At 41.9% G+C, this 25,696-nt stretch overlaps 1 protein-coding gene across 4 annotated transcripts in view; it reads left to right on the forward strand.

Moving 5' to 3' along the window:
- Nucleotides 1-24,771, forward strand: part of gabpa (GA binding protein transcription factor subunit alpha) — a 41,585-nt gene extending 16,814 nt beyond the window's left edge. For 2 of the 4 annotated variants that reach the window (XM_020532741.2, XM_048603216.1), the window contains 7 exons: nucleotides 1,993-2,088; nucleotides 6,586-6,733; nucleotides 8,283-8,367; nucleotides 12,848-13,099; nucleotides 17,750-17,944; nucleotides 20,034-20,090; nucleotides 24,596-24,771. In XM_020532741.2, the coding sequence (XP_020388330.2) occupies nucleotides 2,018-2,088; nucleotides 6,586-6,733; nucleotides 8,283-8,367; nucleotides 12,848-13,099; nucleotides 17,750-17,944; nucleotides 20,034-20,090; nucleotides 24,596-24,756 (969 nt within the window). In that variant the 5' untranslated portion in view covers nucleotides 1,993-2,017 and the 3' untranslated portion in view covers nucleotides 24,757-24,771. The remainder of the gene's footprint in view (nucleotides 1-1,992; nucleotides 2,089-6,585; nucleotides 6,734-8,282; nucleotides 8,368-12,847; nucleotides 13,100-17,749; nucleotides 17,945-20,033; nucleotides 20,091-24,595) is intronic. The other 2 variants (XM_048603217.1, XM_048603218.1) reach the window with 1 other exon arrangement.
- Nucleotides 24,772-25,696: the final 925 nt, after the last annotated feature.

Below are 25,696 nucleotides of genomic sequence, written 5' to 3' on the forward strand. Positions count from 1 at the left end.
CAACACCATGGTTGATTTATGTGTGCTCATCATCCGAGTTCAGCGTGATGCAAAGAGTAATTGACCCTTATGCAGCTACATACTGACATTTCCCATAGAGAGAAAACATAACTTAGAAGCCATAAACTGCACTTGGGAAACCCTTTGTTTGAGTTTGCCAAAGAAAATCAGGCCTCTTGTTGGTATCCAGCCACAGGTGGAATGTACTAAAACTCATAACCTATCTAACTGACCACTATTGATCCTTGTACTCAGTCAAATATACTTGTGCACTTTGGGATAAAACAAAAGCAATTGGACTCGAGAACTCTAGTTTCTTTGTCCACCCTCTCTGTGCTTTCTTACAACAAGCCAGCTGTGTGGTGGTTAATTGTAGCATCAGACTTATTAGATGGGTTAACATTGCACAGTGTTAGAGATTAACCCTGTGATGTTTTGCTCTGTATTGCTAAACCAAACATTGGATAAGCTTGATGTGTCACCAAGGAATCTTAAGAGACTGCTTTTCCTTTAACCATGTGGTATAATTATTCAAAGAAGTTTTCTATACAGGATTTGGGCTGTTCTGCTGAATAAAGACCTGGAGGTGTCTTAATTTGTTAGAAGGTGCATTTTTTAAAAAGGTATGCCTAAATCTCATTGATGTGAACACCTGTCTGGCAGTCAGCTGGATTTTTGTCACAGACGTGGTTGTGTGATTTACAAAAACAGGTTGAGAATGTGACGTTAAAAGAGCAGGATGTTGGCGAACCATAAAAGATTGCAGTTTATGCAGTTAGTGCAGAACTTTAGATGTGTGGGCACTTCACCATCTGTTTCTCTTGTTAGTGAGACAGCTTCTCTGCTCACATCATAGTACCAAAACATTGACATTTTCCTGTTTTTATGTTACATCTACATTGCGATTAGGGTTAATTTAAAACTGTTAATCCCTCCTTCCTCGTTCCAGGAAATTAAAACCAGTTGAAGTGCTCCAACTGTAACCCTGGTTAACATCAGGTAACTTCTCACAGGTGAAAATGCACTTGCTCAATCTGCGTGACTGACTGCCACTGCCTTTAACCATGGGCATCTTACTAGATTCGGGAACTTTTTTTTTAAGCCCCTTGTGACAAGCTGCTGTTTTTAATATTTTGGTAAGACAAACAGCAGCTGCCTGATGTCAAATTAATGACATCTAAAAAAACATTATTGTTGGTTGGTTTAGGATCGGGAATTTGCTGTGAAACAGCAAATCAAGTTTGAAAGTGCCTTCAACCTCCCTCCAAGTCTAGGGCACTGGTTAAACAATACTCTATCCAAGATACAGAAATATAAATAGTTGCATTTTGTCTGAAAGTGTCTTTTTGAGGTTCTGTTTTCTCTTCACTCCACACATTCCCAAAATAATGTCAGTACATGAATACACCACGTGATCTAGTGCCATGACGTGCCAACTGAAAAGCTTGCATTTACATAGCACTTTTCATGACTTTGAGACATCCTAAAATGCTTTACAGCTAATTAATTACTTTTTAGATGCAGCCACTTTTGCCATTTGGGAAGCACTACTGACTTGCACAAGCGCAATGTGATTATGGCCAGATAATTTGTTTGTGTAATTTTCAGTGAGGGTTAAGTATTCACCAGGACACCAGGGATAAACTCCCCTGATCCCCTTCAAAATAATGCCACAGCATATTTCGCATCAATTTTAGAGCATCAGTTTAGCATCTAATCTGCAAAATTTACATGAGTAGTCACCTGTGGAGCATAGACTCCAAAGAGCAACTTGCAGCCTAAATCCAATGTGAATCAGCACCTTGAATACGAGAGTAGAGTTGCGGAGGACAGAGAATGAAATAATGCTGTGGACAGAAACTGCTACTTCAGTCATTTTGACAATTCAGTTTAATTTTGCAGGTTCCCAACCCTTCATATGCTTTATTTTTCAGATTAATTATGCAGAACTTTCTTTGCTGAAAAATGTCTTTCGTTTTATTTTAAACACAGATTGTGAGTTCCACACCCCACAACCATGACGAAGAGATCAGCAGAGATAGAAATAGAAATAGATGGTGAGGAGAAGCGGCACTGCACGGAGGAGAGGTATGCTCAGAAATGTTTCCACAGGCACCACACTCTCAATGAGTTTATTGTTCAGTGCAACTGTTTGAAATTTGTAAGAATTCCTTTTGTTCACTGATGTTGTTTTCTTTTGAGCAATAGAATGCTTTTTGTTTTCGACTGCATGGAGAGGAACTATCTGTGGCTGGACAGGGCATTTTTAGCAACAGCAAAGACAGAACCAGTACAGTTAGATGCAGGTTTGACCAAAACCTCAGAATTGTGGTTTGTTGCCCAGGGATAATTCTGCTTTGTGCACTAGCCTGTTGATTTAGAACACAGGCTGAGTGTGAAGATGAGAGACCATATTTGTGCTGTGGACTCTGGTCATAAAACCAAATTATAAATTCCCACAAACCTTTTTACTAACAGTTCTTTTAAAGCAAGTCTGATATCTTCATGTGATTAGAATCAGTTCTCATTTATGAGTGATGTATCTTCTAAGAGTTTTTTTTTTAAATCCTTTGGTACCCTGTTCAAACATTGGAGTACTTCGAATATGTTCCCTTGTGGACAGAAGATTGATGGTTGGATTGATCCAGATGTTTAAAATTGTATAAGAATTTATTGGTGCAAGGAAACTATATCCTGTCTAATAGGGCAATGTGAGCACTTTGGGCCCAATAGCTAAGAAAGGATTTGCTGGCCTTGGAGGAAGTTCACAAAAATGATCCCAGGAATGAAGGGTTTGTCATATGAGAAGCGGTTGAGGACTCTGACTCTGGACTTAATGGACTTCAGGAGGATGGAAGGGATCTGATTGAAACTTACAGAATACTGAGAGGCCTGGATAGAGTGGACATGGCGAAGATGTTTCCTGTAGTAGGAGAGACTAAGACCCAAGTGTATAGCTTCACAGTGAAAGGATGACCCTTAAGAACTGAGATTAGGAGGAATTTCTTCAACCAGAGGGTGGCGAATCATTGCCACAGAAGGCTGTTGAGGTCAAGTCATTGAGTGTCTTTAAGACAGATAGGTTTATGATTAGTAAGGGGAACCAGGGCTACAAGGAGAAAGTAGAACAGAGCTGAGGAACACATTAGCCATGATAAAATGGCAGAGTAGACACACTGGGCCAAATGGCCTTATTCTGCTCCTATATCATATGATTTAAATCAAGGACCAGGCATCGTAATCTTAACATAAGTACAAGACCACAGGGACTAATCAGAAAATATGTTTTCATAAAACTAAAAGCAGTGAAAGTCTGGAAATAAATACCCTGGAAATCATAGAATTGTGATGGTGCAGAAGGAGGCCATTCTGCCCATCATAATTGCCAAGGCTGTCTAAGCATTTTTACGTGGTGCCAATCTCCTGTTTCTTCCCTGTAACCCTACATGTTGTTTCTATTTAAATCATCACCAAATGCCCCTTGAATGTTTCAACTGAACCTAGCTCCACCACACTTCAGGTGTTGCATTCCATACCCTAACTGCTCACTATGTGAAAAAGTATTTACTTACGCCTCACATTTGCTTCTTTTGCAAAAGACTTTGAAACTGTGCCTTATGATTCTTGATCCATTTCCGATTGCAGATAGTTTCTCCCTATCCACTCTGTCCAGATCCTCATGATTTTGAAAACTTCTATCAAATCCTCTTTTAGCCTTCTCCAAAGAAAACAGTCCCAATGTTTTCAATCATTCCTCCCGACTGAAATGTCTCACCACTGGAACCATTCTCGTAAACCTCCTCTTCACTCTTTCCAGTGCATTACACCCTTCCAATATAATGTGCTCAGAACTGCACACAGTAATGCACCTGAGGTCTAACCTTTGTCTTGTATATGATTATCATAATCTCCTTGCACTTGTACTGTGTGTCCCAGTAAATGAAACCTAGAATAGTGTAGGCTGTATTAACAGCTCTCTCTACCTGTCCTAACACTGTTAATGATTTGTGTACATGAACGCCCAGGTCTACTTACTCCTGCGTACCCCTTGGATCAGTACCCTTTGTTTTATACTTGTCCAGTATGTTCTTTGTTCCAAAGTGCAACTCTAAAGTGTTGGTCTCCTTGTGAAGGTCTACACTGCCCTCCTCATAGTTTACAATTCTCTAAGTCTGTCGTCCTCAGACTTTGAAATTATCTTCCACGCATAAAGATTTAGATCAATATTATCTAATCAGCCTGCACAGAGGCGTTATTGTACACCTCTAGAGCAGGTGGGATTTGAACCCATGCCTCCTGGCTCAGAGGTATGGACATTACCACCACAGCCTTCACTCTTATATCAGAAAAGACAAAGGTTCAAATACCAGCTCCAGGGAACTCCACTGCAAACTTTCCTCCAGCCTAGAAAAGAGCCCATTAACCATTAATCTCTGTTTCCTGTCCTTAAGTCAATTTTTTGTCCACTTCGCTGCTGTCTCTTTTATTCCATAACATGTAATTTTCTTCTGAAATCTGTTGTGTGGCAATGCATTGCAGACATTTTAGAAGTCCAGGTACACCTCATAAGCAGCTTTGCTGTCATCAGCCCTCACTGTTACAGCCTCAGTAATCTCCTGCAAGTTAGTTAGACAGAATTTTCCCTTGTTAAATCCATGCTGACTCTTGAATAAATCCACATTCCTCCATATGATTATTAATTGTTGACAAATAATTGTTTCTTGAAATTTTCCCACCACTGAAGGTAAACTGATCTGTGATTGTTGGGCCTATAGAATCATAGAATTTTGCAATACAGAAGGAAGCCTTTCAACCCATCATGTCTGTTCTGGCTCCTGAAAGAACCACCCAGCTAATCCCATTCTCCAGCCCTATCTCCGCAGCCCTCTAAATTCATCATTTTCAAATATATATCCAATGGAATCCACCTCCACCACTCTCCCAGGCAGCATATTCTATTCTTTCTTTACACATTTTTGAAAAGGGTATAATGTTAGCAATTTTCCAAACCTCCACCACCACACCCGAATGAGCAAAGATTGAAAGATTCTTACCAGTGAGTCTGCAATTTCCAATCTCATTTCTTTCAAAATCCTTGCAGTGTCTCATCTAGTCTTGGCTCTTTTTCAGCTTTTAAGCACCAGTGGCTTATCCAATGCTACTTCCTTAACAATTTAAAACCCTTCTCGTGACTGCATTTCCTCCCTTGTACCATAGTCTGGACTGCATCTGTCTAACTGGTAAATACAGATATGCACAGTATTAATTTAACATCTCAGCCATGCCTCATCTCCATTAGTAAATCCAATTTTGCTCCCTGATCAACCTAGTCCACCTTTTGCTACCCTTTTCCTATTGATGTGCTTATAACAGAATTGACATTTCCCTTTATTTTAGCTGTTAGTCTTTTCTCATTTCTTCTCTTAACTGGTTTATCACCTACTTTCTGAACTTCCTATATTCACCTTGGTTCTCAATTATTGCCTGACACCTGTTGTAAGCACCCTTTTTCTTCTTTAACTTAATTTCTATCTCATTTGTCATCCAGTGAGCTCTAGATATGTTTGTCCTACCTTTCCCTTCTGAGGAATGTTCCTTGACTGTGCCTGAATTATCTCATCACTGAAGGTAGCTCAGAGATAGTAGGAACTGCTGATGCTAGAATCTGAGATAACAAGGTGTAGAGCTGGATGAACGGAGCAGGCCAGGCAGCATCAGAGGAGCAGGAAGGCTGACGTTTCGGGTCTGGACCCTTCTTCAGAAATTCTTCAGATTCTTCAGATTTCTGAAGAAGGGTCCAGACCCGAAACGTCAGCTTTCCTGCTCCTCTGATACTGCCTGGCCTGCTGTGTTCATCCAGCTCTACACCTTGTTACTGAAGGTAGCTCATTGTTTTTCCCACCAATGTTTGGTTTCATTCTACTCTGCTTTGAGCCATGTCATTTTTTACCATCATCCAAAACCTTTATGATATAATTGATCACTGCTCCCTAACTCTTCCTCCACCTTCACTTAATGTAGTTGGCCCATCTCATTCTGAAGAACCAGGCCTAGTAATGCCTCCTTTCTTGTTTGACCAGACACATACTTCTGTAGGAAATTCTCTTGTTCACAGTCTAGGAACAGTTGTCCCTCGCGTTACTACTATCTTAGTTGATGTATGAATATTTAAAATTCCCATTATAACTACTCTACAATGTTCATACCTGTCTGTAATTTCTTTATTCCTTAATATCCTTGCTGTAAATGTTGGAGGGGGTGGGGAGGATGCAGTGGAGCATACGTTTTTGTTAGCTAAGGGGCATAGAGCCATAGTACATAAATGGAATTAAGATGTCGATTGATCACAATTTGCTTGAATGGTGGAGCAGGCCCGGCACTCAAAAACAACCTGTCGTGAACGGGAGGTGAGGACCAAGATGAGTTGTTGAGACCAGATATCTGATTTATTCTTCTATTACAGGAGCCTGCACAAACTCAAAACCATAATCTCAGCTGCTCACTTTATAGAACAATTCTATTTATGGGCTGCAATAAGCTTTTCTTTCTTGTTTTGAAACTTCTCATCCTTCTTTTTGCTCTCAGCATTGCAGAGCAGACAACCATCACCACAGCTGAGTTTGTGAGCCAATCCATTGACATCAACGAGCCCATTGGAAACCTCAAGAAGCTGTTAGAGCCACGTCTTCAGTGTTCCTTGGAGGCACACGAGATTTGTCTGCAAGATATTCTGGTAAAGAATAAGATTTTTAAAAACCCTTTATTTGGAGCGTCAAAATATTTTGGAGTGTTGCACTCTGTGACTTTGGAAGAAAATGGCTGTCCAATTTCCTACATTGATGACCACCTAATCATGTTGTAGCATTGTTTGTGCTTGGTGTTCTTCAGCAGGGGCCAATCGACTGGATCTATTCCTAGTGCTTTCCTGTTGTTTTGCTTCAAGGAACTATGGATAGAGACTGAAAATCACTTGTTCATCTCCTTTGCCAATGCCATCACATAACCCAGGGAGACTAGAAGCTATATTTCTTGTTTCCTTCTGCAGCTTCCGAAGTTCATCATAATTTGCCTTTTTGATTGGGTTTTGTTACAAACATACAAATTAGGAGCAGGAGTAGGCCATCCAACCTCTTTATTTCCTTCCTTACCAGTTACTTCCCTTAATTTCTCTCTCATCCTATTCGTCCCACAGCATCATCTTAGCACCTCCCATGGCATGTCTTTTTAACTCCACAACAGGATCTAGGCATAGCTGCCAAGACCAGCATTTATTGTTTTTCCTTCTACAGCTGAAATACTTGCTAGGCTTCTTCAGCAAGCCTTAAAAGTCAATCTCATTCTTGTGGGCTGGAGAGACATAAAGCTCAGCTCAGATCAGATCAGATTTCCTTTGCTGATTATGAAATGTTTTTCCAAAGTGAACCACAAAGGATGATTTTCTATGGTTGCTAATGAAGCATCGTCAATGTAAAATTGTCAGGATGAGGAGAGATTGAACATAAACTACACAGCGAGCGTTACTGGGTTACAGAAACCTTTGACAAAGGATTCTGGATTAAGGGAATACTTGGACAGTGGGTCAAATCGTATCCATCAGTGCTATGAAGCTGAATGCTTCTAATTATTTTACTGAGCGTCCTGCATTAAAATTGTGCTTTGCTGGGTCAAGATAGGAGAAAAGGTAATAGCTACTTGTTTTACATTTAATATTTGGTTTAAGATGCTTAATGTCTCTCTTCCACTAAAGACTACTCAAGTGCCAATTTTTCCTTTGTGGCATGGGCAGTAGTTTAGCCTCTACTTCATTACAAGCTTCAACATTGGGGTGGGGGGTGGGGGGTAGGGGGGTTGGCGGCCTGGCAGCCTAGTGGTATTATCGCTGGACTGTTAATCTAGAGACCCAGATAGCACTCTGGGGACCTGGTTTCAAATCCCACCACAGCTGATGGTGGAATTGGAATTAAGAATCTAAAATCTGTCTGTGAATCCGTTGCCGATTGTCAGAAAAACCCATCTGGTTCACAAATGTCCTTTCGGGAAGGAAACTGCCATCCTTACCTTGTCTGGCCTACATGTGACTCCAGACCCACTCTTAACTGCCTTCTGGACAATTGGGGGTGGGCAATAATGCTGCCTAAAAGTGACGTCCTCAACCCATGAATGAATAAAGAAGAAAAAACCATCAACTTTACCTTCTGCTGTAGAATAATATCTAATGAGTTAGACTTGGAATGCCCTGTGAATCAAAGAATGTTCCTTACTTTGTCCACCTTATGTTTTAGCTGGATCCTAATCGTAGTTTGTTTGACCAAGGAGTGAAAACTGATGGCACCGTTCAGCTGAGCGTGGAAGTCATTTCCAGACAAGGTAAATTTGGTCTAAAGCTTATAACAACTCGACCTTGCATTGCATACTGTGCTCAAGGCTTAACAGCACACTTTTTTTTCCTATTCAGGAAGTATGATCTAACCAGAATGATTGCAAGGATCTTAATCAGAAATGTTTGGCGTGTTCCCAGTTTGTTTTTTTCTCTCTTTCACTTTTTTTTTATTCTCTGCCTCCTCATCACCCTCCTCCCTCCAGCTGTCAAGAGCATTACTGGACCTGCATTTGGAGCATGATTAGAATGGCAATTTAACCTGCTGATAATCCTGTGTAAGTGGGCTACTGGTACCACAGCTGGTGATATCCCAAAGTTAAACTTCTGCTTTTGCTATGATTGGTTGCCAGGAAGACCAGAGTGGTGGTGGTGGTTGTGGGGGAGGGAGAAGAAATCAACACAGAAGTAAAAGCAGATTTTGAGTCTTCCCAGACTTTTCCTTTTAGTCTTTGAAATGATTTTACAATTTCCAGCAATTAAGCCTCCCACTGCTGAGCCCAGGAGCAATGAAGCCATGGTGGAGGTCCTACAAAATCCCTGGATGAGATCAGTTAGCTTGACCTAAACCAGAAACTGAGCCTGCTGTTTCCTGTGTTGATACCGTCTTCTCTTGTTTCGAATATACAGCATTAAAATAGATTAAAAACCAAACGAACTGCGGATGCTGTAAATCGTCTGAAACAGATTATTCCATCTACTCGTCAACAGAAACCTCCTCCCATTCTTCTTCTTCTAGCCCCATAAGTGTATCTTTTATCTTATTAATTCATGGAATGTGGGTGTCATGGGTTAGGGCTAGGACACCATTTACTGCCCAACCATAATTACTCTGGAGAATGCCCAGGTCATGAGCTGCAGTCCAAGTGGTTTAGGTTCACCACAGTCCTTTGGGAAGCAAGTTCAAGGAGTTCAACCCAGAGATGATGGAGTGGCGATATATTACCAAATAGCCACTAGCTCACCACCACCACCTCAAAAGCAACTTGATTCACCTGGGATGAAAAGTTACAGTTATGAGAAGAAACTGCATAGACTGGGTTTGTTTTCCTTGGAGCAGAGGAGGCTGAAGGGGGGTCCGATTGAGGTATACCAAATTTATGAGAGGCACAGATAGCGTAGATCGTGAGAATCTTCTCCCCATTGGCAGACATGTCTTCGATCAGAGAGCATAAGTTTAAGGTGGTTTGGTAAGTGGTTCAGAGGAGATCTGAAAAAAAATTTTGTAGAGAGATAGAACGTGCTGCCAGAGAGGGTGGTGGAGGCAGGTACTCTCCCAACATTTAAGAAGTATCTGGATGAGCACATAAAATGCCAGCGTATAATAAGCTATAGTCCTAGTTCAGTTAAATGGGATTAGTGTAGCTTGGTGTTTGTTATTCACACGGTGGGCCGAAGGGCCTGTCTCTATGCTGTATGACTCTATAAATAAGGATAGGCAATAAATAATGGCCCAACCAGCAGCACTCCCATTCCATCCCAATTAAACAAAAGTCAGTTGGTGTGGATGGGAACTTACAGGTGGTGGTGTTCCCATGTGTTTGCAGCTCTGGTCCTTCTGGCTGGTAACAATTATGGGTTTGGAAGGTGCTGTTGGAAAAGCCTTAGTGAATTGCTGCAGTGCATTTTGTAAACACTGCTGTGTCTGTGCAACGGTCAAGGGAGTGAATATGTGTGATGGTAGATGGGTGCCAGTTGAGTTGGCTGCTTTGTCCTGAATGATATCAAGACTGTTGAGTATTGTTGGAGCTGGAACCATCCAGGCAATGGAGATTATTCCATCACACTCCTGATCTGTGCTTTGTGAATGGTAGACAGGCTGAGGGGAATCGGGAGCAGAATTCTGAGCCTCTGAGCTACTCTTATAGCCATAGTATTTATATAGCTTCTTCCAGTTCAGTTTTAGGTCAGCATTAGCCATTACATTGTTGATGCAGAGGGATTCAGTGATTGAAACGCCATTGAATTGTCGAGGGGCAGTGATTATATTCTCTTATTGGCAGCGGTCTTTGCGAGAGATTGTTAACTGCCATTAATTTGCCCAAGTCTGTATATTATCCAAATCTTACTGCAAATGGACATAGATTGCCTCAGTATCCGAGAAGCCACAGATGGTGCTGATCATTATGCAATCATCTGACCTTATGACAGAGGGAACGTTGTTGAAGAAGCTGAAGATGGTAAAGGTAAAGTCATCATAGTCCTACCAGACCATAGGGCTGCTCTCTCATTAGGGAGAGACGACCAGTGATGTATGTTTTTATTGACACATGGGATGTGGACATCACTGGCTGGCTAACACTTATTTCCCAAACCTGAGGGTCACCAAGCCTCATGAGAGGGGCGAGACTGAGAAAGCAGGACCTTCATGGTAACCTCAGCCAGTGTGGGAATTGATCCCAGGCTGTTGGCATTGCTCTGGATCGCCAACCAGCCCTAACTGAAGTTGACGGAGCTTGGGACACTACCCTGACAAACTCCTGCAGAGATGTCCTGGAGCTAGATGATGATCTTCAACAACCACTATTACTGCAACCACCAGGAGAGTTTTCCTGATTCCAGTTGATTCCAGTTTTACTCGGGCTCCTTGATGCCACACTTCGTCAGATGTTGTCTTGATGAAAAAGGGCAGTCATCCATGTCTTCCACCTGGAGTTTGTCCATTGTTTGGACCAAGGCTATAATGAGGTTCGGGGCTGAATGGACCTCGCAGAACCCAAACTGAGCACAGTGAACAAGTTGAGAACGCAGTATGGAGCTGGAAGAACACAACAGGCCAACCCGAAACATCAACTTTCCTGCTCCTCTGATGCTGCCTGGCGTGCTGTGTTCTTCCAGCTCCATGCTGTGTTATCTCTGACTCTAGCATCTGCAGTTCTTGCTTTCTCACGGTGAACAAGTTATTGTTGATTCGGCAATGCATAACATTGTCGCCGACACATTCCATCATTTGTGGATGATGGAGAGTAGACCGATTGGTCAGGTTAGATGTGTCATACTTTTAATGATGATTGCACATTTTCCACATTGTCTGTAGATGCCTGTGTTGGAGCTGTACTAGTTCTGAAACAGAAGTCTTCAATACTATTGCCAGAATGTAGTTGGTGCTCATAGATTTTGCAGTATCTGATAACTTCAGCCATTTCTTGATATCACGTGGAAAGAATCGTAGCTGGCTGAAGGCTGGCGTCTGTGATACTGGGGTCCTGCAGAAATAGTCTCAGATGGATCTCTGACTCTGCACTTCTGGATGAAGATCTTACAAATGCTAGCCTCGTCTTTTGCACTGATGTGCTCCTCCATCATTGAGGATGAGGATATTTGTAGAGCTACCTCCTCTGTTTTTTCCATCTATTTGTCTAAAACAATTCACAACTGAAGGTGGCAGGACTGGTTATGGGATCATTTAGCCTGTCTGTCACATGCTGCTATGTTGCTTGGCATGCCCAATATTCCTGTGTTGTACCTTCGCCAGGGTGACAGCATACTTTTGTTTAAGGTATGCCTGGTAGTGCTGCTTCTGCTTATGGCCCAAAGGTCCTCATGGGTACTTAATCTTAAGTTGCTAGATCTGTTCAAAATCTATCTCCTTTAGCATGGTAGAAGTGCCACATGGCATAATGGAGGCTATCCTTGATCTGAAGGTAGGACTTTGTCTCCATTAGGTCTGTACAATAATCACCCTACTGATACTGCCATGAGCAGCCACATCTACTCCCAAGTAGATTCATGCAGATGAGGTCAGCTACATTTGATCCCTTGTGGTTGCCTCACCACCTGCTACAGGTCTAGTTCAACAGCTATGACATCAGTCCATTGTACGCTACTGCTACCAAGCTACTCTTGGTAACTTGAAATCCTCCCACCAAGAGTATATTCTGTACCCTTGCCTCCATCAATGCAACTTCATTTAACATTGAGGAGAACTGATTCAACCGAGGGGTTTGGTGGTAATCAGCAGAAGGTTTTCTCACCCATGTGTGATCGGATGGCAGTAATACTTCATGGGATCCACAATCATGTGGAGGACTCCCAGAGCAACTCCCTTCTGATTTGTATAATGCTGTGCCATCATCTGCGATGGATCAGTCCAGTTGGTGGGACAGGACATTGCCAGGATTGGTGATGATGGTGTTTGAAACACCCAACATATACAATCTGTCTGGAGTTCCATATGTGTTTAATCCATCTCTCTAGAAATAAAGCTCAGTCCTTATTATCTCTTTAGCCTTGTGAACTTATTTTTTGTGATTTGTCTGTTTACACTCCTTTACTCCTCTTCTCCATTAAATTTCTTATTGTGAAGAGTTCTTACTCATCCTCCTACCTGACCTTTATTTACACTGAAGTTAATCTGCCAGATACATGCAAATTTATTAAGTCCCCTTGTAGTTTGTTTGTTTATCCCTTGTTGAAGGGTAGGATAGTTGTCTTGAATGATTGTCGTTGTTTAAGGATTGTTATATTTAGCAGGAGTGGAGCCGAAGCTGAACATCCTGGAAATTGTTAAGCCGGTTGAAACAGTTGAGGTTGTAATCGATCCTGATGCAGCACACCACGCAGGTGCCGAGGCCCAGCTTGTGGAGGAAGCACAAGTGATCACGTTGGATGGCTCAAAACAACTGACAGCTATACCAGACGAGACATCTGAGCAAGTGACACGATGGGCTGCAGCCCTCGAGGGTTATCGGAAAGAGCAGGAGCATCTTGGAATACCATACGGTAGGAAATTGACATTACATAGAATTTCATATAAGCAGCATTTCAGCGCAGAAATGGGACACTCGGTCCATCTGGTTTATTCAGTGACTATGTTTCACATCAACCACCTTCCTTCATCTCTACCTGTTAACCTGTTTTTCTGTTTCTTTATCAACAGTTACTTAGATTCTCAGGAAATGCATGAATGCTCTTTCCTTTTCCTCCACTACTCCATGTTGTAGCAAACTCTTGTGATGGAGAAGTTGGGCTGTGTTTTTGTATTTTTTTTTTGTAAGGCTTTGATTGCCAGTTTCACCACTAGGTGGAGCAGAGCAGCCCACAAAAGGTAAGAGTTGCATCTGACTGACAAAAACAACCATGTCTTTTGCTCAAAAATTTATTCCAAGAGGAGGCAAATAACCAGATCACTGCAGTTCCTTGCGGTAAGTTTTAAACTAGCTGAAATATGCAGAAAATCACAGCAACAATTGTGATTATTTGTAAACTTATTGCAAATTGGGGCTTCTAGTGACTGTTAAGTGGCCTCTGGTTACAAGTCTGCCAAGTTGCAAAGAAATTTACGTACAGTTTCGGCCCCACTGAACTTGATCCTTCCTATTTGGACTATTTCTTCACCTCTCTCCCAACCTTTATTTGGTCTGTCCCCACCTACATTTGCAAGTTCTGAAGGAAAGTCACATCACACTTGAAACATTAACTCTGTCTCTCTCTTCGTGGATGATGCCAGACCCACTGAGTTTTCGAGCAACTTCTGTGTTTGTTTGTCCTTAGAACTTCTTACCGAGCTATGACATACATATAATTGCCAGAAAGCTTGCAGCAATTCAAGAAGGTAACTCACCACCTCTGTCTCCAGGACAATCTGGAATGAATAACAAATTTCTTGCCAGTGATGCCAACATCCCAAAAATAAAATAAAAAAGTATAAAGTATAATGTCAACATCATGCCCATTGTGAGAAGTGAAGTAACTTTTCTAGTATACCAATTTGGCATTTTTTTCCTTAATGTCAAATTTACAGGGACTTTCTGAATGAGATTAGCAATTTGAATGTAGTTTCATGCTGTGATCCAGGCTTAAATCTGTCTGAACACGTATAAATCAGGACCTTGTAACTAGCAGACACACTCTTTTATGTCTACATTGATTTGTTCTTGGTAGTTTTCACTATTTAAAAGCTTGGAGTAAATTATCAGAACAACAACAGCTTGTTTTCAAATACCATCTTTAGTTAATAAAATATTGAAAACTAACTGACTGTAAACATTTTCCAAGTGTCACCTCTTAAGAGATTTGATGTAGAGTTATTTTTAGTCATGATTAGGACATTAGTCTAGATTTCTCCACCTGTCCTCTTCTCCTCAGCCAAGGGGACGGTATGGAAATTCTTCCGACTACCCCAAGTGACAATTGATGGTCAATAGGACTAAATGAGTGCTAATTTTAATCTTTTGTGGTAACACATTGCTCTTCCACTTCCAACTGTATTGTAACATCTGAGTTGAGGTCAGCAGCTTGCTGTCTAATGGGTAATGCAGCATTAACCCATATCCTGGCACTCGAGCAGAGTCTGTTAGTGTTTAAAGGTGCTGCGCTATTTTGCTGAAGCATCACATTGAAATGCTGTTCTCTTCACACTCCATAATAGTTTTCTGAACTGCTAATGTTAAGCAGGATTGAGATGTTTCACTTGGTCTCATTGCCCCAGACGAGGACCAGAAAATGTCCACTTTCCCCAAGCAAGCAACTGCCATTGAAAATGCATTTGATAGGATCGAGCTCTGCTACACAGGCTGTCATAGTGAGATAGTCAGCTGACTGTCACAGCCAAAGGCGCACATAATGGCCAATTGAACATGGTGACAAATGACGACTGACACCCAGGGAACTGTGCGCCAACAATGAGTCAACCACTTGGCAGGGGATGAAAGAGGGGGATTAAAGCCAAACCTTCAATTTAAAAAATACTTGTTTTGGTCCATTTTGCTTTTAAAAAGCCCTGTAGGAGTTTCAACAATTTATTTCCAGAGTGACTCATCAAAATCAGCTGCATCCTACAGCTCTATAACATGACCTACCTCTCGGCAAGTGTCAGCATGTCTGCCTAATCTGTAATTGTGGAAATTTACCCAACTTTGTCTCCTGTTACTGATGTACATCTTTAAATTTCAAGTTAAGACCAAGAATGACATTGGTGCAATAGTTAGAGATGACCTTACGTTAGGAGTTCGGGATCTGGAATAAGTTTTGTTGCAATTGAGATGTAATAGAGTGTAGGAGTCACTAGTAGATGTTGTCTACAGGCCCCCTGACACAATGTGGCACAAAAGTATACAAGATGAAATATTGGGTTCTTGTGACAAATGTATGGCAATAATCATGAGTGACTTGAATCTACCTATAGACTGGAAAAAGCAGATTAGCAAAAGTAGCCTTGATGCAAAGTTGCTAGACCGTGTTCCGGAATTCCTTAGAGCAGTACCTTTTGGTACCGCCCAGAGAGCACCATTGTTCAACATTATATTGTGAAATGTGACAGGGTTATTTAATGACCTCCGAGTTAAGGCATCCCTAGGCAGCAGTGACCACAATACCGTTGAGTTTTGCATCCAGTTTGAAAGGGAGATTTCATCTAAGGCTACTGTTTTAAACTTAAGTGAGAGTAACTATACAGGCATGCAAGCTGAACCATCTGAAGTGAACTGGCATAGTAAGCTAGGGGATAGATCAATAACAAAACGGTGGTGCATATTTTGTTTCAGCGGGAAGGATGTAAATTCATTGGAGATGGTTCATAGGATGTTAATTAGATTGATACTTGAATCAGTGTATCGTCTTACAAGAGTAAGCTGGGCAGGTTGGGTTTGTTTTGACTTGAGTACAGAGGATTGAGGGGTAACTTGATTGAAGTGCATAAGATCCTGAATGGCCTTAACAAGGTTGGAAAGGATGTTTCCGTTGTTGGGAGTCCAGAGCTAAGAGGCTTAGTTTTAAAATTAATGGTGTCCCTTTCAGGACAGAGAATTTTTTTACTCTCCTGAGTGTTGTGCGACTTTGGAACTTCCTGCTTCACAAAGTGGTAGAGGTAGAGAGGTAGGAGAATCAGTGAATATTTTTAAGGCAGAGGTGGCTTGATTCTTGGCAAACAGAGAATCGTGGTTTATCAGGGGTAGATAGCAATGTGGAATTCGAAATCGAAACAGATCAGCCATGATCTCAGCGTAGTTGGATAGGCTCAAGGGACCAAACGGTTCTTATTTCGTACGGCCATATATATACGCTCATATGTTTGAAAGACGAGGCAAATCAAGCAAAGGTGTACAGGTCAGGGTGTCACGTTCGCAACCTAGTTTTGTCCTGTCTTGCTTTTGAATCAGAGGTTCATTGCAGATACTGCATTGGTTAGCTCAGAGATCAAAAAGTTGAAAATGGTGTTTGATTACCTTCCTAATAACGTTAACTTCTTGGTATGCGAACATCCCTGGCAAGACCAGCATTTATTGTCCATCACTAAATACCCTAGAAAGTATGGTAATGAGCCACCTTTTTGAACTGCTGCAATTCATGTGCTGTGGAGAGTTTAAAGGTGGAGGGCATTTAATATGATAGAAAACCTACCATCTTCCCACCTCTGCCCCAAATAAGTCCAGGGCAAAAATACATGTCAATGGCCTTCCTTCAATCAGTTGAGGCCCTTAATTTTTGACCTACAGGTCTCAACTTAATACTGGTATTCAGTGAGTAGCAGGCTGGGCTCTTGCCACAAACCTGGATAATAAACTCTTGTTAAATTTTCTTGAGTTCTTGGGAAGGAGAGCAGCCTCAGTTGAAGACCCTTGGTGTCTGATGGTGGGACCCAACAGGATCACATCCCTGAGAGTGACATCCCTATTCTTCCTCCTGACAACCCCTGTCCCTCCAACTCCCATCCACTCTCACTCACCTTTGTCCCGTGTTCCTTCACCCAATTCTGACCGGCAACTCTGACTGCTCATCCAGTAGCTGTCAGGGCAGCGTGGGGAGGGTGGGATTTCCTCCCCTGCATCTGATCCTTGCAACTCTCAAAAGACAGCAGATGAGATTGCTATCGCATGGATTAAATTCTCCTCCAGCATGTTGCAAGGGAAGGCTTAATATATCACAAGTCATCCTGTGTCTCAAGGGACAGCCAAAGAAGAATATGTACTTCTATATAATTTAGGAGCAGGAGATGACTTCAGTGGGAAGGAAATTCTTCGTGCATTTATCTCCAATTTTAAACAAAGACCACTACTGTCACACTGACTATCGTGTGGAATATATCTGGTGTCACTGCTCTGGGCTTCCTTTCGGTTTTATCTAAAACATTCTGACTGTTTGCAGGGCAGGCTTTGCTCCTTGTGTTTACTGAAATCAGATGTTATTATTTAGTGGATTTAAGGATAACATCTCTTCTTCTTCATGTTTATGGAGCTTCAACTGAAACATTTATCTTGCCTTTCCCTTCTTTGGTGAAGTTTTCAATGAATTCACTTGCAGCATTTCCAAACTTCATGCCTGTATTGACTATTCTATGAACTATGTTACGATTGCTGATTACAAAATGATTCTTCAAAAGCTGTACATTCAGATGCATTTCATCTGGTTGTTGTCTGTATTTTTATGCTTTAGATCCAATTCAGTGGTCAGCAGACCAAGTGTTGCATTGGGCCGTCTGGGTGATGAAGGAGTTTACCATGATTGAAGTGGACATCAAAGATCTGAACGTTCTGGGGAAAGACCTGTGTGCCCTGAGCCAGGAGGAATTTCTGCAGAGAGTACCAAAGGGAGAAATTCTTTGGAGCCATTTGGAATTGCTGAGAAAGTGTGAGTAAATCTTAGTGTAATGTGTGTTCTTGCCAGCTGACTGAAGATTAAAAATTTTGCTCAGAGTTTGCTTTCACAGAAAGTCAAATTGTTTCACCTGTAATCAAACTGACACAGGCCCTAAATTAACGGTTTCTATCCTGCTTTTAGCCAGGAACATTGTTACCCATCAAAAGACCAGAAGTGGACTGTTTGCTGATGGTTGCACAGTGTTCACTCACCATTTGCAATTTCTCAGACACTAAAGCAGGTCATCTTCAAATGCAGCATGACCTGAACAATAATTGGGCTTAGGCTAATTAGTGGCAGTTAATGTTTCTGCCACACAAGTGCCAGGCAGTAACTGTCTCCAACAGTGAAAATCTAACCATTATTACTTGACGTACAATGGCATTACCATTTGCTGAATCTCTCATTATCAACTTGCAGAAACTGAACTAGGCCAGCAATGTAAGTACTCTAACTGCAAGAACAAGTTAGAAGCTGAGAATTCTGCAATGAATAATTCACCTCCTGATTCCCAATGCCCATTATTCATCTATAATACACATGTCAAGAGTGTGATGGAGTATCGAATACACTCCACTTGCCTGGATGGTCGCAGCTCGACACCAACTGCATTATAGCAGCTGCTTGATTGACACCCTACATCAATATTCACTAATGCATAGTGGCAGCACTGCAGTAACTTGCCAAGACTCCTCGGACAGCACCTTCCAAAAGGCATCTAGAAGAACAAGGTCAGCAGATACATGGGAACACCATCAACTGCAATTTGCCCTGCGAGGCACAGACCATTCTGACTTGGAACCATGCTGCCATTCCTTCACTGTCACTGGGTTAAAATCCTGAAACTGCCTAACAGCAGTATCGGTGTACCTGGGTAGACTGTAAATCGCCACCACCTTCTGGAGGGCATTTGGAGATTGGCAATGAATATTGGCCTAGTCAGTGACATCCACATGTCACAAGTGAATGAAAACAAACCGTACATTTGGTCTCCAGTGTCTTTCCGTTAAATTCAACATCTTGTTTCTTTCTATTTTTGTCCCATTTATCTTTTCCTCGCTGTCTTTTTGACCTATTTCATATTTAGCTTTTTATAATCAGATTTATCTGATTCCTTGTGTTAGTGGTAAGAGCAAAGGTCATGATGTTAACAGGCTGTTTAAATTTAGATGATGCAATGGAGCCTGACCCTGTCCCAGCTCAATAGCCATGCACCCTTCATAGAATCATACAGAACAGAAGACGCCTTTTGGCCCATTGAGTCTGTGCTGCCAAAAATGCTGCAATCTGCGCTATTCCCACTTTTTTAAACTTGACTCATAGCCTTGAATAGCGCATGCATGTGCACTCCCAGCAGAATCCCAACAATATTTTATGAACTTGCAATTCTGTGTGGACAGCACAACAGCTAACAATACTATGCCCAAGTTTTGAATTCATCTATTCATGGATGTCTGTATAGCAAGCTCAACATTCATTATCCATCTCTAATTCCCTTTGAGAAGGTGGTGGTGAGCCGACATCTGGACCATTGCAGTCAGTGTGATGAGGTTACTCTCACACTCCTAATTAGGTACTTTCATTGTTATTGGATCAAAATCCTAAAAAAGCAATCGCATTTATCACAGTCAGATGCTGTGACATGGAAATGAATTTGAAAACAATGGTGTTCTGACATACTGTGTAAATGGTAGCAGTCATGGATTTGGGAGTTGTTGTCAAATGGCGGGGGGCGGGGGGCGGGGGGGAGCGCGGCGCGTTGCGGGGGGGCGGTGTGTGTGTGTGTGTGTGTGTGTGTGTGTGTGTGTGTGTCTTGCTTTGACTCTGGTCGGTTCTTCAACTTGGACTCCCTGAACCTGACAGTGTTGAGCCTTGCCTTTTCTAGCATCTCATTCACCCCTGCTGAACACCTTAACTCAGACCTGCTATGAAGGTAATACATTCACTGGTTATGTAACATCTTGTATCTTTAGCAGAATTGCATTTTGAATTTGGGCATATAGTGATGTAGATGTTCCTCCAGAACAGGATTAAAATTCTTTGGTACTTTGAATTAATGAAGTCTGTTTCTGCATTACAGATGTGTTAGCAAGCCAAGAACAAACGGGTGAAATTGCAACTGTTACCATTGACCAACGTGAGTATTTGACTCAATACATCTTTCTGCATTAAGGGGGGAAGATATGTTGTGTGTCTGTTATTTGTCTAAAATATTAACATTTACCCTCCCCTTGCTGATTCTGTTATTGTAGTAGAATTTCAAGATGTTTTGGGAACTTACTTTTGTATTTTTATATTTGACCCCGTGTATGTACAGCGATGGAGATTGTGTTACTTGAGGTTGTGGAATTTTTGGTGATATGGGGATCATGTTCAGTTATTCCTTACAGTTTGCCATGCAGATCAGAAATCTAGGCTTTAATTATCGTTCAAACAATCTGTTTGCATACGACTGCAGTGTGGTACGTTTGGGAATGGTTACGATGTTGTGCGCAGCAATCCCATGAAATGGTTACTTGTATCTACTGAATGTAAGTTAAGATTGATGCACATTCCTCGGATTCAACACCAGAAGGAGACATTTTCACACTGTCAGACTGGGTCGGATTCAAACTGTCATCGCTGATGTATTCTATTGTGTATTGTTCTTGCAATCATTTGGTTGTTTGAAAATGACATGAGCTCCACTGTGGGATGCTTCCAAGTGAACCTTTCAGAATGAGTAATTGACACTTGAGAAGTAGTGTTGTTTTTCTTTTGATAAATTTCAGCATAGTCTTGTATTTGCTTTCTAAAATGACTAAATTAATGTTTTGGCATCAGGCCGAAAATATCAGGTGGTTGTTATTAATTCCAGTGGCCTCAGAGTATTTACGCTTGTGATGAAGAACAAAAGTTCAGCCTGTCAAATTCAGATCGTCGCCGAGAATTCACTTGGGGAATGCTAAATACACTTCTTCACCCAGTGTGTAGGGACATTGTGTAATTTAAGACAGGGAGTTGAGGTGAATAATAAATGTATTTTAAGAGGAAACATGTAAGCAAATAAAAAGTGAGAGAAGGGAATAGAACCTTATCCTGGTAGTAAAACAAATTAACGGGGAGGCAATACCCTAGTGGTACTATCGCTGGACTGTTAATCTAGAGACCAAGGTAACGTTCTGGGTTCGAATCCTGCGACGTCAGGAATTTGAATTCAATAAATATCTGGAATTAAGATTCTAGTGATAACCATCTGTTGCCAATTGTCGGAAAAACCCATCTGATTCACTAATGTGCTTTAGGGAAGGAAACTGCCATCCTTACCCGGTCTGGCTCCATGTGACTCCAGACCCACAGCAATGTATTGACTCTAAACTGCCCGATGGGCAGTAATGCTGCCTAAAAGCGATGTCCTCATCCCATGAATGAATAAAGGGAAAAAAATGAGAGAAGGGAATCGAACCTTTTCGTAGTAGTGAAATAAAAAAGGATGCGAGAAGGCTTAAGTGGAGCCAAAACACCAACATGGATCAGTTGCTGCATCGCCTGTAAAGTGGTTATGTTGACTATAATGGGTTTGTAATCTAGAGCTCTGGATTGATCTAGAGAAGGGAGTTCAGATCTTGCCACTGGTTAGAGAGTCTAGAACCACTTAGGTCTGATACAAGGAGAAATTATTTTTAATATCAAACAGGTCTACAGCACAGAAAAAAGCCCTTCATCCCACTGAGCCTTTGATCAAAAACAAGACCTAATTATTCTAATCCCATTTTCCAGCAATTGGCCTTGTGCGCCTTGGCATTGCAAGTGCACATCTAAATGCTTCTTTCAATGTTATAAAGGTTTCTGCCTCTACCATCCTTATAGGCAGTGAGTACCAGATTCCCACCTCTCTCTGGTTAAAATGGTTTTCCTCACATCCCCTCTAAACTTCCTGCCTCTTGCTTTAAACTAATGCCTCCAATCATTGATCCCTCCACCACAGGAAAAGGTCCCTTCCTGTCCTCTGTCAGCGAGAGAACTGAAAGGAGGGAAATCCTGCTAGGCTTCAGCCTTACCAATTTACCTGTCATGGGTATGTCTATCTAAGATCACATTGGTGGGAGTGATCACTGCACGGTCTTTGTAGAGACAAAGGCATACCCTCACACCTGAGGGCACTTCCCAATATGTTGTGCTACTATACTAAACAGAGCTAGCAACTCATTTGGGAACCCTTGAGGTGCTGTAGGCCATCAGCAGCAGAGCTGCATTCAACCAACCTTAGTTCAATGAGCAGTATAAAAGAACATGGCAGACCTTGAAAATGAGGTGCCGCCCTGGTACAGCTGCAGCACAATTGCACTCTCTCAAACTAGAAATTAGCATGCAATAGACAACACTAAGCTATTCCACAGCTTTCAAGTCAGATCATTGTTCCGCAGAATTGCTACATCCAGTCATGAATGCTGTTGGATAATGAAACAACTAAAGGGACGAGGAAACTCTATGAATGCCCTCAATGCTGGAATAGCCCAGCAACATACTTCATTCAAAGTGCCAAATGTCTGGTACACTTCTCTTGAAATCCCCACCATCACCAAAGCAATCTTCAACCAACTTGATTCACTCCATACAAGCACACTGGATACAGCATATGCTGTGCACCCTAACAACATCCCTGCTGTAGTTCTGAAGACTTAGACTCCATATATAGCCATGAGTGTAGTCAAGTTGTTTCAGTACAACAATGGCAATCACATCTACCTGCCAATGAGGAAAATTGTCCAAGTATGGTCTATCCATTAAAAGCAGGACAAATCAAATTAAGACAGTTACTTTCCAGTTTACTCTCAATCCTCAGTAAGTGATGGGAGACGTGGTTAATAACAGTGCTATCAAGAGGCAGTTACACAGCAACAGCCTGCTCACTGTTGTTTGCTTTGAGTTCTGCAAGACTACTTGACACAATACCTCATTCTGCCTTGGCTCTTAAAATCGAAGTAGCATTTAACTGAATGCTATATCAAGGAGCCCAAATACAGTTGAGATCAATGGAAATTGGAGGTAGAGTGTCACTTCATTGGTTAGAATTACACCTAGTACAAAGAAAGGTGGTTGTGGATGTTGGAGGCAGATCACCTCAGATGTGGCCATCGCTGCATGTGTTCCTCAGGCCAGTGATTTAAGCCCAGGCGTCTTGGGATGCTTCATCAGTGATACTTCTTCCAATAGAAGGTCAGAGGCTGGACAGTCTGCACCACACCTCACCTCTTGACTCCTGAAGCCTGTCCAACAGCTGCTATACACTAGTCATGAGTGTGATGGAATACTCTCCTTGCCTGGTTGGATCCACTGTAACAGTCCCGACAGCTCAATACCATCCAAATCAAAGCAACTCTCCTGATCATTAGGCCACCGACCATCTTAAGCATTTGCAAATAAAAACAGAAATTGCTGGAAAAAGTCAGCAGCTCTGGCAGTGTATGTGGAGAGAAAGCAGAGTTAACGTTTCGGATACAAGTGACTGAACAGTCCAACTCTGAAAAAGGGATACTGGACCTGAAATGTTAACCCTGCTTTCTCTCCATACGTACTGCCAGAGGTGCTGAGCTTTTCCAGCAATTTCTGTTTTCATTTCTGATTTCCAGCATTGGCAGTTCCTTTTTTTAAACCTTAAGTGTTCACCGTGTCCCGCCCAGCAACATGGTGTACTATTTACAAGATGCTTTCCAGTAACCTGCAATTGGGTTCTTCAGCAACACATTCCAAACCCGTGAACCCAACGTCCAGAAAACAAGCATGTGACAACATCATCTGCAGACTTTTACCCAAATTAAGTACATTCTTGACTTGGAAATATATCATCTGTACCTTCACTTTTATCTGTACAGGAACTCTGTACTTCAACATGTCAGACTGCAATGTGCCTCACCATTATCTTTTCATGGACAATGAGAGATGGCTAATAAATGCTGATCTTACAGCAACACCCAGATTCTGTGCACGTTGAGAATATGATACTTTTATGTAATTCTATAGCGTAATTGGTGCAAATTGCACAAGTACACTTACCCAGTTTCCACCTAAATATGCAAGTGAGAAAGGTATGTTGAGGAATGAGATGAATAAGGAGCGGAGGAAATTCAGGAATAAACATGAGCACAGAGCGATTGGGCTGTGAATGGTCTGTTCATTAAATTCTATCCAGAAATACCCTGCAGCATTGCTGTTCTGAGTGCGATGCACTGTTTATAATGACAGAAGTATTTATGAAATAACATTCAATAAGTTATTCATTGAAGGTGAACCTGCGTTTAATGCATCCTGTATCTTTAAGGCCACAGTGTACTTTCTGTAAGTATAGCCTGAGGTCAGTCAGACTTTGATTGCTCTTCAGTGATGAAGGATTGGAAGGTACTTGGAAATTTCAGCTGCAGGTCCTGATAACATTTTTTTATCCTTTGAAGTGTGACAGACATTGTCGATTGTTATAAGAGTTTTTGCATTGTGCCTCTGAAAGAAGAAGAGCTGCTGGGATTTAAGTGCCACATCTGGTGTCCATGTAATGAACAAACAGTTCTGTAAATTATGGATTTCATTGTGTGCGCTGAACATTTCCAGCCACTGTGCACCATCTGCCTGATGCAGCACATTTAAACTTAAACGCTTTCTTTTCAGCTGTCCAAATAATTCCTGCAACCGTGCAGTCAACAACTCCCACCACCATAAAAGTCTTTACCGGAACACCCAAGTCTGCCAAAGTCCCACGTGCCCCAAGGATCTCTGGGGAAGACAGAAGTTCACCTGGGAATAGGACTGGTAAGGAGTTACTGGTATAGTGTATGTGTTTGTATTAGGATGATGATCCTCGAGCAATAGAGGATTACCATTGTGCTAATAGGAGCAAGGCTAATCAATTCAGCCTGTCATTATGCTTGCCATGGCTCCATTTGCACAAGTTTCCTTTTACTTTCAGGCTGAATCTTCCAGTACTCCACCTCTGGGCTTTGTGCCATTTCTCCTGCTATCACTTAGATTAACATGTTGCTAAGGTAACTCATTGCCATTTTCTATTGCATGCATTGGTCATCAAACTTTTTGATCTTTTGTTCATCCAACCCCAGTTCTTCCTCCACGTAAGTGGTGACAGAACCTTTAGTCACCTCATATCTGTATCTTGTTCATCTTTTAAAGCATTCCCAGTTCTCTGAGCAAGCTCTTGCTCATTTTTCTTGTGGCTTAGTGCCTGTCCCTTCTCTTTGTCGGTCATTCACCTCTCCGTAAAGGGCTGCCTCCTGTTGAATACCAGAGGTTGTTGCACCAGAAGAAGGGCATGTGGATTTGGGAGTGACACATTACATATAACATACTAAAGTGCCAAATTTTCCCATTGGCAGGCAGTAATTAGAGTACCACATGGCCTTGGCTTTTAACAATCTGTATTAATAGCTGAGGTGAAGAGGTTGGGCTCTTGTGGTGCAGTGGTCATGTCACTAGCTGTGGGCCAGAAGGTCTGGGTTCAAGTCTCACCTACTCCAGACGTGTGTAGTAATATCTATGAACAGGTTGATTTTTTTTAAAAATGTGGATTTGTGGTGCAATTGTCTTTTTTGCCACATTCTGTTGCTCTCTGCTCACTTACCCTCTCTGCTGTCTCTCTGTCGTGCTCACTCCCTCTCTCCCTCTCCAACCGCCCTCCCCTCCTCTCCCCACCCTCCCTCTCTCTTCCCCTCTCCTCCCTCTCTCTTCCCCTCTCCTCCCTCTCTCTTCCCCTCTCCT

The sequence above is a fragment of the Rhincodon typus genome, chromosome 11, assembly GCF_021869965.1.
Source record: "Rhincodon typus isolate 14 chromosome 11, sRhiTyp1.1, whole genome shotgun sequence".
Classification (NCBI taxonomy): domain Eukaryota; kingdom Metazoa; phylum Chordata; class Chondrichthyes; order Orectolobiformes; family Rhincodontidae; genus Rhincodon; species Rhincodon typus.